Source organism: Danio rerio, chromosome 7 (genome assembly GCF_052040795.2).
Source record: "Danio rerio strain M-AB ecotype USA chromosome 7, GRCz13ab, whole genome shotgun sequence".
NCBI classification, from domain to species: domain Eukaryota; kingdom Metazoa; phylum Chordata; class Actinopteri; order Cypriniformes; family Danionidae; genus Danio; species Danio rerio.
This window is the reverse complement of record NC_141027.1, coordinates 6,552,501-6,565,000: the sequence shown is the minus strand read 5'-3', so window position 1 is coordinate 6,565,000 and position 12,500 is coordinate 6,552,501. Positions and strand designations below refer to the sequence as shown.

At 37.7% G+C, this 12,500-nt stretch overlaps 1 protein-coding gene across 2 annotated transcripts in view; it reads left to right on the top strand.

Moving 5' to 3' along the window:
* The window catches only part of capn1 (calpain 1), a 68,869-nt gene that overhangs the window by 21,274 nt on the left and 35,095 nt on the right, over nt 1-12,500 (top strand). For both annotated transcript variants that reach the window (XR_015494660.2, NM_213459.2), the window contains 2 exon segments: nt 2,332-2,401; nt 7,571-7,689. Coding sequence is in view for 1 of the 2 variants with exons in the window: in NM_213459.2 (NP_998624.2) it covers nt 2,332-2,401; nt 7,571-7,689 (189 nt within the window). In the remaining variant the exon portion in view is untranslated.

The following is a 12,500-nucleotide window of genomic DNA, read 5'->3' as shown; positions in this document are numbered from 1 at the left end:
AGCTGTCACTCAAGTGGCCACGCCCTTAATTATGCAGACTTAATATAAACGAAACGGTTGAGTTATATAAAAAAAAATTCACGCCCACACAGTACTCATGAAGGGTAATATTAGCTTTATACACCAAAACCATCTTTTGTAGCAGGCTGTAAACATGTTTTTATCAGCTTTAAAGGGCCATGAAACCCCTTCGTTTCAGCAGGGTGTTTTCACACCTCTACTTTGGAAAAAGTCAGAAAAGTGGGCGTGTCCAGCTCTGTTTAGGGGGCAGTGTCGGAGGAAGAAAAGAGGCTTGGTATGGGAGTGTCTATTTGGGCGCGCTGACTTTCAGAGTCAAAACACACACACACACACACACACACACACACACACACACACACACACACAGGGGACAAAGTGACGGTGTTTACATGGACATCTGTAGTCGAATTATTTGCCAAATTATTAAATGGTGGACTTTAACTGCAGTTTGGCTCTTTCATTCAGGAAATTCAGTCATGCCCCTCGTGACAAACAAGATATTTGATTCAAGGCGCTGCTCTAAGCGTGTATTTTTCATGCAATATTTGATACCGCACGGCGAATGAGAGAAAAAAAACTCAGCATTTCCCGGAAACTTAGATGCACACGGCAGGTAGCGTCAGAAAGCCGCGTGTGTTATTCTGGTCACAAAATCCAACACGAGGTTATAGTTTGGTTGTAGTGCTAACTTGTTTACACTCGGTGCAATAGTTTGTTTGATGCGAATAAAATACGAACTGAATAAACAAAGAGCACTGGTCGCTCACTTACCAAATCTGTAGAGACAGGACAATCACCAGCAACTAGAGCCGCGTCTTTATTAAGAGGAGACTACAAGCGAATCCGGATCTCAGCGTTTGCAGATGAGAACAGCTCTCAGGTAAACAATAATCCTCCTTAGACACGTAAATTATTGTTGTCGAGCGTCGCGTACACTGTTAATCCACACGTGACTCCAGCTGCGCTCTCACAGAGAGAAAATAAAAACAAAACTTAACTGCAGCAAACTATAAAAGCAACACTTCACGCTTGTTTTGCCAACACAATGTGGCGTCTCTGTCGTCTAAACACTGTGACAGTAATGAATATTAATGAAGTTGCACAATAGAGCGCGCTGATTGGTTTGAACCAAGCCTTACTCATGCATTAATGCATCACACTGTAAGACGTAATAAGACACACTCTGGCACAGTCGTCCAGTCTGCACGCTGGAATACACGCTATTATGTCATGACCGTGACGCAGCTTCAAAAATGCGTTTCAAACCGGAAGTACGAATTTGCTTGAAATAACGCAAAAACAACCAATTTACACTTTTTAGTGAAATATAGGTGTCCTAATAGTGTTTATAGCAGTGTGGGACACATATACGACTGTCAACAGCTCAAAACATGTGATTTGGTGTTTCGTGACCCTTTAAAATTGGCCAATTTAGCATTGCAGTCAGTGAGCATCTGTTCTTCCTGCAGTCAGCCCCCAAAGGCCAGTCGATGAATTGCAGTTTCAGTTACTTCCGTATTGGCTTCATGAGAGAGAGCAGGATGTTGCCGCTTGGTATATATAGATACTAGTATTCAGATAAAAGACTTAAATAGGTTGAATAGTCAAATTAGACTTGCATACTTAAATTCACACACAGACGCACGCTGTAGATAGAGATATATGAGCAATTCCATGCATATGTCATCCTTGCCATGAAAAAAATTAGGTTTTCGACAAAATAGCAAAACCGTCTCTGTGTTTTTTGTGTAGGCTTGTATTTTACAAAGCTTTAAAAATACTCAAAAATGTCTCTGTCAGGGTTTTCAAACGATTATATTTGATTTTCCAAAGTCACACAAGTGGCAATTTCACATCAGTCACATCCATAATGGAGATATGTCACATCCATAACGACACTTTTCCCTCATAAATGCAAAAATGTCAAATAAACTAAACTCAGTCATGTTTGTCCTATAGTGAGCCGACTCTTATCCTGTAGATTAACATCGTTTCTTTTGGGTTGTGCAGTTTAATTCACAGAATTTCTACAAAGTATACCTTATACTGTAAACTCACAGAATTTTTTGGTCACATCCATAAGGCACTTTTATTTTCCTCATTTAAAACCTAAAAGTTGTTCACAGATTGATATATTTCTGCTCTGTGGCTAGTTGTTTTGAAAAATAGAAAGAGATGTTTCAGTATAATGCTAACAACATATACTTTCTTTGTGAATTTATGTTTTGAGTTTTTACTGCAAATGTCACATCCATAGCGCTGGAATTGCTCAGGTATAGATGTAATGTAGCTGTGTTTGTGTTTCTTCAGGAAATGTGTGCGCGTCCTCAGTTTATCGTGGATGGAGCCACTCGCACAGACATCTGTCAGGGAGCGCTGGGTGAGTCAGGAATTCACCACACACACACACACTTTACCACAGTTCAGCACACACAACCCTTTACCACAGTACACACCACTCTACAACCTCAGTTTACTTCAAACATTCTCCAGACCAGAGAACAAGAGATTCTGGAAACGGTTTCCCGCTTGCTCACACACTCACTCAATCTGTCTTAATGTGGATTTCCCAGAGACGTAATATAAATATATATATATATATATATAAGGAATGCCACGGTTCTCAATATAATATTGAACTGTACGGTATGACCTCCACGGTTCAATACGCGCTTGTGAATTGCGGTTTTCTCGGTTTTGTGTTTAAATAATTTATGTGCGCTTTATATCTCTCCAAATTGATTGTATGCCTTTAAAACCATGAGCTGAGATCAGGAAACTCCTCCCCGTGTGTAAATATCCAATCACTATGCTCTAAAGTTAGGGGGCGCTTAACCATTCCACACTTAAACATTGCGAGCGGCATTGATGGCAACAGTACAAGGAAGCGCCAGCAAAGTGAGGCAACAGTACGAGAAAGTGTTGCCATCTTTCAAATCTGCAGAGTGAGGACATTTTGATTTTGGCGGTAAGTATAATGCCAAAAAAGAAAAAAAACGGTGAACAAAAAAATACCTGTGTGCAAGCATTGTTTTACACGTATAACCATGACTGCACATCTGCAGCGTCATCACCCAGCAAAAATAGCAAAATAGCAGAGAAGGTATTAAAGTCCTCCAAATAGCAACAATCCCTCGCTGAATCTTTTAAGCAAACATACTCAACTTGTTCTGAGAGAAACGTAAAATAACAAAGGCAGTGCGGGTGTTTATTGCTGAAGATTTGCAGCTGTTTTCAGTGATGGGAGATGTGGGCTTTTGTCATTTTATAAAAGCACTCCATCCGCGTTACAGACTACAGTCTCACATTTTTTCCTCACCGAGATAATTAAGATGGTTTATTTATGTTTACTGAAGTACAAATATATTTATTTGAAATGGTCAATTCATCTTTATTATCTTCACATGTATGTTTATTTTCAAAGTGCAGGATTTTATGTGTTCCCCAGTGTGTACATGGGCTACCAGCAGCTGGCAGATTTCAGTGTTAATTTTTTCATACAATACACTAGGAGCTAGTGTACTTTTCTTGGCTTTTAAGTTAAACAAAATGAGTATTGCAATAAATCGTTTTTTTTTTTCTCCTTAACCTCTTACTGTTCCTATTGCCTATAGAATAAAAAATTAAAAAAAACACGTGTCAAGCCATGAGAACCGAACCAAAAACAGTGTTAAAAAACGGAGGTGTGTATTGAACCATGGGCTAACATGAGGTAAACATTTACTGGTATCGCTACACTTGTGGGGACATTTGGTCCTTATAATGCAAGTAATACAAGGTGCGCACACATGCAAACACATTTTAGTTCTACTAAATTAATTAAAATGTAATATTAATTTAGATTTAATATCCAATGACAAATGTAAGGCTGAATTTCAATCATTTATTCATTTTCCTTTAGCTAAGTCCCTTTATTCATCAGGGGTCACTACAGCAGAATGAAACACCAGCTTATCCAGCATATGTTTTATACAGCGGATGCCCTTCCAGCTGCAATCCAGTACTGGGAAACATCCGTACACTCATTCATACACACTCATACACATACAGCCAATAATCTCATCAGTTCCCCTGTACCGCACGTGTTTGGAGGAAACCGGAGCACCAGGAGGAAACCCACGCCAACACATGCAAACTCCACACAGAAATGCCAACTGGCCCAGCTGGGGCTCGAATCAGCAACCTTCTTGGTGCAAGGCGACAGTGCTAACCACTGAGCCACTTCGATGGCCATTTAGAATGAATATAAACCAAAATGTATCCTAAATTTGATTAAAATAAAGTTTTCTGTGTGAATATTAATGCAAGTAGTAAATTATTCCTGTTTCAGGGTCACATAATCCTGCAGAAGTCACACTAGCACCATGATTTAGAGGATCAAGAGAAACGTATTATAAAATCTGAAGACAGTGAGTTTTTTTTTTGTGTTTTTTTTTTTTTGTTAAGGAATCAATTTTGAGGAATCTAAAAGCTGAAACTGCTTTAATTTTTTTAAAATAAATTATTAATAAATAAATAAATAAATAAATAAATAAATGTGTATATGCACCACAAATGCCTTTAGTGTCACTCGTAATCATTTTAATACATTAAGAGTTTTAATACATTTTGTTCATACAGAGTGTAATATATTAAAGTTTAATAATTTTTTATTTATATTATTATTATTTTCTTAAGTATCTAAAAAAAAACTTCTAAAGCGGTTGTGAAGCATTAAATAAATGTGTGTTTGAAAAATAATATCTGTGACCTTGCATTTCAAATAAGAGCATTTTAATAAAGTGAACGGACTGAATCATCTGTAATGGATCGTAAACAAAGCGTGTGTGGTATTTCAGAGTGCAGAGTTCACAGCTGTGGCGTTTTCTCAAGCGCGCACACACACACACACACACACACACACACACACACACACACACACACACACAAACACACACACACACACACACTCATGTAGAATTCATTAAAGCTCTGCAGGCGTTAAATAAAGCGCTGCTGTCGCTCGGCAGAGCAGATTATGCTTTATGATGACATCATCACCAGATATGATGTTTGAACATGCAAAACCCTGCAGGAAGAGCTATGATTGGCCAGGACCATCTTGTGCTTAAAAAAAAAAAAAACTTCACTAATAGTGTCAGATTCCAAATAGTTGTTTTTCAGCCAAATACTGTCCTAACCATCCACACATACAAGGAAAAGTTATTTATTCAGATTTCAGGGGCCGTATGTATAAAGCTGCTCAGTGTAGATTTTTACCCTTAAGTGTGTCATAACTTCACGAACTACTTTGTTTTACTTTTATTTCTAGACTTAAGATTAAGTGTGATTTATAAAGGTTCTTAAGTGTTAAGACTTTGTCTCAACTCCTACATTATTAAGAAGTAACAAGATGGTAGCAGAGAGGAGAGCACACACCTTTCGAGAACAAAAGAATGTGCTGCAATTTTACGGGCACAGGGAGTTGCTAAAACGTTTGATCATGAAGGTATTCTTTTTGTAACTCATCTAGACAGAAATGCAAGAACTTCTTACACTCTACGAAACAATGCCTTAACTGCAGAAATGAAGGTAATGATCACTCTGCGTTTTTGGCGACTGGAAAGATGCAGCAGTGCACCAGCGATGACTTAGGCCCATCACAATCCACAGGCAGATCATTGACTTTCCAAGTGACCTCCAAACTATACAGCAAAAGCAAGCGGCTTTATGAGGATTGCATGCTTCCCTGGAGCCTTCCCTTCCTTTGTTGGAGTCATTGATGGCACTCAATCACACCATTGCTCCGACTGTAAATAAGAAGGCATATGTCAATAGAAAAGTTTCTCTTTTTTAATCAATAGGGTTTTAAACTTTGGTCTTTCTTTTATATACAGCTAAGAGTGCAATTTACATTTATGTGACTTATCAGCTTAATGACTTAAGTAGCATCACATTTGTCCATGCAGTCAATCAATTTGTGCAAAATGCATGTGCTTATTTGTATGTATGTATTTGTAACCACTTTATTAGGATATTTTAAATTATTGAATAATTTTATTGTATGAATTCATCTGTGAATGGTGTCGTGCTGCTGTGATTTCATCCTTGCAGGTAGAGATCTGCGCGGGACTAAATTTTGAATCCCGCTCCCGTCCACACCCGCCAGATTTTAGCCCGAACCCGACCGCTCCCGCTTATATTAAGCACTTGTTTTCCCGTTGCCCGACCCGCCCCCTTTTCTACCTGCCGCGCCCAATCCCGCTAAAGACCGGGGGGAGAACAAAACCGAAAATCACCCAGCTATACAGTCCAGACAGCCTATAACAAGCTGTCTGTATAAACACACACACAGCACCAAGCACACACACAGGCAAAGCGCTCTCTCTCATTCGTGCGCGTGCACTCACTAACACACACACACATAAGCACCAAGCACACACACAGGCAAAGCGCTCTCTCTCATTCGTGCGCGTGCACTCACTAACACACACACACATAAGCACCAAGCACACACACAGGCAAAGCGCTCTCTCTCATTCGTGCGCGTGCGCTCACTAATACACACACACTCACACACACACACACACATAAGCACCAAGCACACACACAGGCAAAGCTCTCTCTCTCTCTCTCTCTCTCTCTCTCTCTCTCTCTCTCTCTCTTTCTCTCTCTCTCTCTCTCTCTTTCTCTCTTTCATTCGCGCGCGCAAGCACACACACACACACACACACACACACACACACACACACACACACACACACACACACAGCAACAAACGAGCTAAACCAACACAATCTCATGGCAATTCGTAACTTTCATTTAGTGGCTAATTCGTACAAATTCGTACGATCTAATTCGTACATTTTAGTACGATTTGCGTATCCCCCAGCCTCCTTTTTAAAATCGTACATTTTCTTACGACTCGTACGAATTAGCCACTAAACTGCCAAAACGTAAAATACTTACGTTTTCTCGTGAGATCAGGCTGGCTAAACACAGCATCGCGCTATTTCATTTACACACATACATACTCGTGCTCACTCGGGAGTCGGGAGCTATATTGCTAGACAGCCCGCTCCCGTCCAAAATTAAACCCGTTACCGACCGCTCCCGCGATTTATTCAGAAATTTATACCCGCGCTGCAGAACTGGTCGGGTCCCACAGAAATGCAGACCTCTACTTGCAGGTTCCTGATTCAGAGGTCAAGGGCGGCCATTTTGCGTTTCAATCATTGTAGTCCCTAATTTGCAACACTTAAGTCAGAACTTAAGAATCAGTCTCAAACTTTACTGAAAGTGGCTTTTAGATTCTTTATAAATCTCTCCTACTCTTTAAAAAGTCCTACTTCTTACTAAGAATTTTGTGACACTTAAGTCAAAGTTTACGACTACTCTTAAGCATTTTTTAAAAAAGTTTTATACATACGGCCGCTGATGATCTATAAATAATTCCCAAATATGTCTAGTGTTCTATTAACGCTGGACACTGCATAATAACTACTTTCCCTCACGTCATCTTGTGTAATATATGTGTGTGTGTGTGTGTGTGTGTGTGTGTTTTGCTCAGGTGATTGTTGGCTGCTGGCTGCTATCGCGTCCCTGACTCTGAATGATAATCTGCTGCATCGCGTGGTGCCGCACGGACAGGACTTTGACAGCAGATATGCAGGAATATTCCACTTCCAGGTACACCAGAAAGAAAATAAAAAAGACGAGACAACAACAGCAATCCTGCCTGACATCATAGCTGTAAACCCTCAGTGAACTTTGCTCTGTAAACACACTGCCAAGGGCAATGCTGTCTGTGTGTGTGAGTAAATAACGAAGCGCTGCTTAGAAACACTGCACATACAGAGACAAAATTATTAATAGCCCTCTTATTTATGATTAAGTGCATTTACTAAAACATTTATTATTAAAGTATGACCATTTTCACAGTATTCTCTATTAGAGAAAGTAATAAATCTTAATACAACGTCTTAAGTCTAATTAGCCACATTTCCACTGTGGGGCCAGTGTGAGACTTCAGTCACGATTTTGTCATCTGAAACAAATTTGGGAAATCCTAAAAGATTCCTGAAATCCTTGGTTAAAATCGTTGACTGTTGATTAATAATACTAATATTAATAATAATAATAATACATTTTATTTACATTGCGCTTTTCTCAAACTCAAAGCGCTAGGTTTTTGGTTTTTGATTGTTGGTTTGACTTGTTCACAGACAGCCGCTTAGTGCCCGTTGCGATCAGATTTTTCCTCAGATGAGGTTCTGGCAGAATCAAGATTTCAGACACTTTCCTGCAGTGTGACAACAGCTGCGATGAACTGGGGGGTATTCCAGAAAGCTGGGTTAACTTACCATCTGCTAAACCCTAAACTCTCGGTTGAATTACCCAAAACCTGCTTACCGTGACTATGTTGGTTCCAAAACAGGTGTTAAGAGTTAGTTAGATCAACCTCCTGAAGATAACCGCGGGTTAATGCGCGTGCACGGCACACACCTGAAGGCATTTTCAGTAGATCGCCGAATTCACGAGTCACCATAGAAAGTCACGGTGAGAAAAAAAGGGCAACGCACTTTACAGAGGCGAAACTGGAGGTTTTAATCTCAGAGATTACACATCTGCTTCAACGAAGGAAAGAAATATAGAATAAGAAATAGATAAGAAAAGAAAAAAAATAAATAAGAAAGTTTGTTAGTTCACTAAATTACACATGCCACCCTCCATTTTATTGTAATGATAAATTAAACTACTCTTTAACATCCTTTTTGAGTATGTTGTGTAACCATTCATGCATTTATTTTTCTTGCCAATAATTTCTTAAGGCCACAATATGTGTATTGACTAATAAGGCTTATAGAAATTGTAATCTTTCTGGAGCTAGAACTCTGTCCAAAGTCATTAAACACAGAAACATTATCATAAAAGGTCAAATTTAATTACTGGAGCTCTGTATTTAACACTCTAGAATATTATTTCTGTCATGCAGCTAATAGAAAGAGGCCTGTATACTAACTGCTGTGTCCTATAATAAAGGCTTATCAGTGGTTGAGTTTTTGACTTAAACCACACAATCTGTCACTGTTGTAAGTGATTGTTGTCAGGTAGCTTTAGATTCTATTTATGCTTTTTAATTTGCATGCAGACGAAGTTCCTTCTGCCTCAACTAAGAAGCAGTTTAAGAATCTGTCTGCACTTTTCGATACTTGAATATTACTCTTGGATCACAAAATCTTTTATACTGTATATATATTTAAATTCTAAAGTAGCTGTATAAGGTCCATCTTCAAAGATAAATAAAGTCACATGAGCATCACCTTAAGGTGAGAAATGCCTATATGAAAAATATGTTACACGTTGAAAGGTGTGTGTATAAAGCAGTGTACAAAATCATTCATTTTATTTCAGGAAATGAAGAAATCAACAGATCAAACTATTTGATTAAACATAGTTTTTTGACAAATTATATTTCGTAGCACTCTTCCATCTCTTCTGTCTGCTTGGGTCACTGAGATTTCCTCTGGGTCAGGCTGCAGGTAGGGTGTCATCGTATAAGGCAGAAAAGGGTATCTTTTGTCCTCCAGCAAGTAACAATGTAGTGCCCAGTAATGATATATTGTATAATAGAAATATAATAAAAATAAACATTGTGTAAAGCAACATTTGCTTTATAGTTTTTTTTTTTTACTATATTTGTATTATACACTTGAATCATTACTTGCTGAAAATCAGCCATTTAGCCTCAACATATAGTGATGATGTGTTGTCATCACATATGAGCTGGTAAGTGGAAGCAGTAATGAGTTTAATAGTTAAAACACCAAAAGATTAAGGACAGAAAATTAAGTTGTACCTGCACACTTATACTTTGGACAAATTTCATATTATCAGTGTCCTTTAGTGACCGATGGAGCTTTAAAACCAGCTGCAATTAATGCACACAAGCATTTGGAAACCCTGAAAAAAAATTATATTAAAAAATGTAGGTGTGTGCGTGAATGTATACATATGAACGACGTCATACATCTTAAATTATAGATATATTTTCCTACAAAAGACAAAGCTGCCACTTCTTATAATATTATACAGAAAAATGTGAGGGTGCAGAAGGAGAGAAAAAACACAAGATCTGTAAGTAAGATTTGAACTCACTCCACTGTGTGCTATGTTGTTCATGAATGACGCACTGTCCACTACACTATTGCCATGCTCTGAGTCAGCTGTGTAATGATACGAAGTGATTTATGTATAAAACAGTTCAGTGCCAGGCATACTGTACAGTATAGATGGTCCTACACGCTATATTGCCATATTGTTGCCTAAAATGCCCTGACGCGAATACAAAGAGCTGCACTGAATGTTTTCTATGGTAGGCGCAGACCCGCGGTTTGTCACATTTGATTTCAAAAGGTTTGTTAAATACATTAACGATTCTTTTGAAAATATACATTATAAATTTGGTAATGAAAAAAAAACTGCACTTATAACCCTCTCACAATGAAAAAACTTGTATCTGTGTCTCCACATCCATAAATATTCTCATCAAAAGAGCATGCAATGCTCAGTAAACTCTCTGAAACAGACAAACTCTGGAACATAGCAACTTACTCTCTGAAGATAACCTGCTCCGGAGCAGGTTATCTTCAGAGAGTAAGTTGCTATGGCTACTTAACATACCCAGAAGTTACCTCCGATTTTGGAACCAAAGCTGAGGTTATCCACCTACTTACTCTCAAACTTACCCGGGTATGTCACATAACCTGCTTTCTGGAACAGCCCCCTGAAGTGTTATTGAGTATTAAGTTTTAAGTCTTAGTTTTAAGTCGTGATAGTTGTTTTAGACCTATTAATTCTTGAGTATTAAGTCATAAGTCTATTAAGTGTTAAGTCTTACATTTTAAGTTTTATTATGCTAAAGTCTTAATAGTCTTAAGTCTTATTGAGTATTAAGTCTTTAGTCTTATTAAGTCTTAAGTTTTATTAGTCTCAAGTCTTATTGAGTATTAGGTCTTATTTCTTAAGACTTTTAGTCTTAAATCGCATCAGTTTTATTATTCTCAAGTCTTAAATCTTATGTCCTATGATGTCATGATTCAGTAAGACTAATAAAACTTAAGTCTTGAGATTTATTGTTTTTTTTTTGGAATTAAAAAGGATTAAAAGCTGCTAATATTAGTAGCCTGCTCAATATATTATTTTTAGCATATTATTTTGTTCAATAATTGAATTAATTTCACTGGAGGGCTAATAGTTTAGTCAACTGTATAAAGCTGTCAAAGGGTAATATGTTTTTATTGTAGAATAATGCATTCACAGTAATTGTGTTTCAGTGTGAGTGATTATGCTGATGTGTGTGTGTGTGGTAATGTGTGTGTCGAGGGAAGGTTTGTTCACTACACCGTTCAAATAACCTCATTGGCATTATGGGTAATGGGGGCACAGCAAACACAGCAAGAGCTCTTTCACCATTTGTACAGACAGCAAGTGATAATGCAATGCAAAATCCTTCATGTTTGAGAAATAGTTTGGCATGATGGGCATACTCATGAAAGTTCACAGACATCAAAAAAGATGCTTTGAAGCAAGTAGTGAACAAATGCCAAATTCCTCCGTCAGAGATGAAACCTTTTATCAACGCTTACATTATAAACAAGTGGCAAAAGGAATGGGATGCATTAGAAAACAATAAACTACATGAAATCCAACACAGAATTCTAAGACATTTTAAGAATCGATTTGATCAAGTAGTTTTTACCAGATGTCGTATTGGGCATACGAGAATTACACATGGTTTTTTGCTCAACCATTTTGCACAAACCCTACTCAGTGTTTGTGCTGCAAAACTCCTCTTACTGTAAAACACATTTTACTGGACTGTCCTGCTTTTACTGGTTCCAGAAGGACTTTTTATGAAATTTAAGAGGACATTTTTGACAAAGTGAAACCAGAAAAGATTTTAGAATTTTTATCATGTATTAACACAAAAAATCTTATTTAATTTATGTTTTTATTTTGTTTGTTAATTTTTAAATTGTATATTTATTGTTGAAAGATTCTTGCCATGAAGATAGCCTTGGTTGCTGACATGGCACTAAATAAAAAATACATCATCATCACAGACATCAAAAACTGAAACTAGCAAACAACAATTGCAATTGCATCGCACCTTGCGCGGGTGTATGATAGGGCCCTTGTCTTTGTTTTAGAGTAAAGCAAGTAAAAAGGGTATATTTATATATAAATTATAGAGCATGCCTAATCTGACCTGGATTTATTAATTATAATTTGAGTGATTTTTATATTTATTTTATTTAAAGTCTCAAGTCTTTTTTAGTGTCACGTTTTCTTTAGCTTTATTAAGGCACAATCATAATTCTAGCCATTAGCCCTTCCCCTTACCCAATTCTCTTTAGCTTGAAGGCGTAGAGCTAAGGGGAAGGGCTAGATACCCCTTCAAAGGGAGATTTTTCAGGACAAGGGGTAAAAAAAAAAAT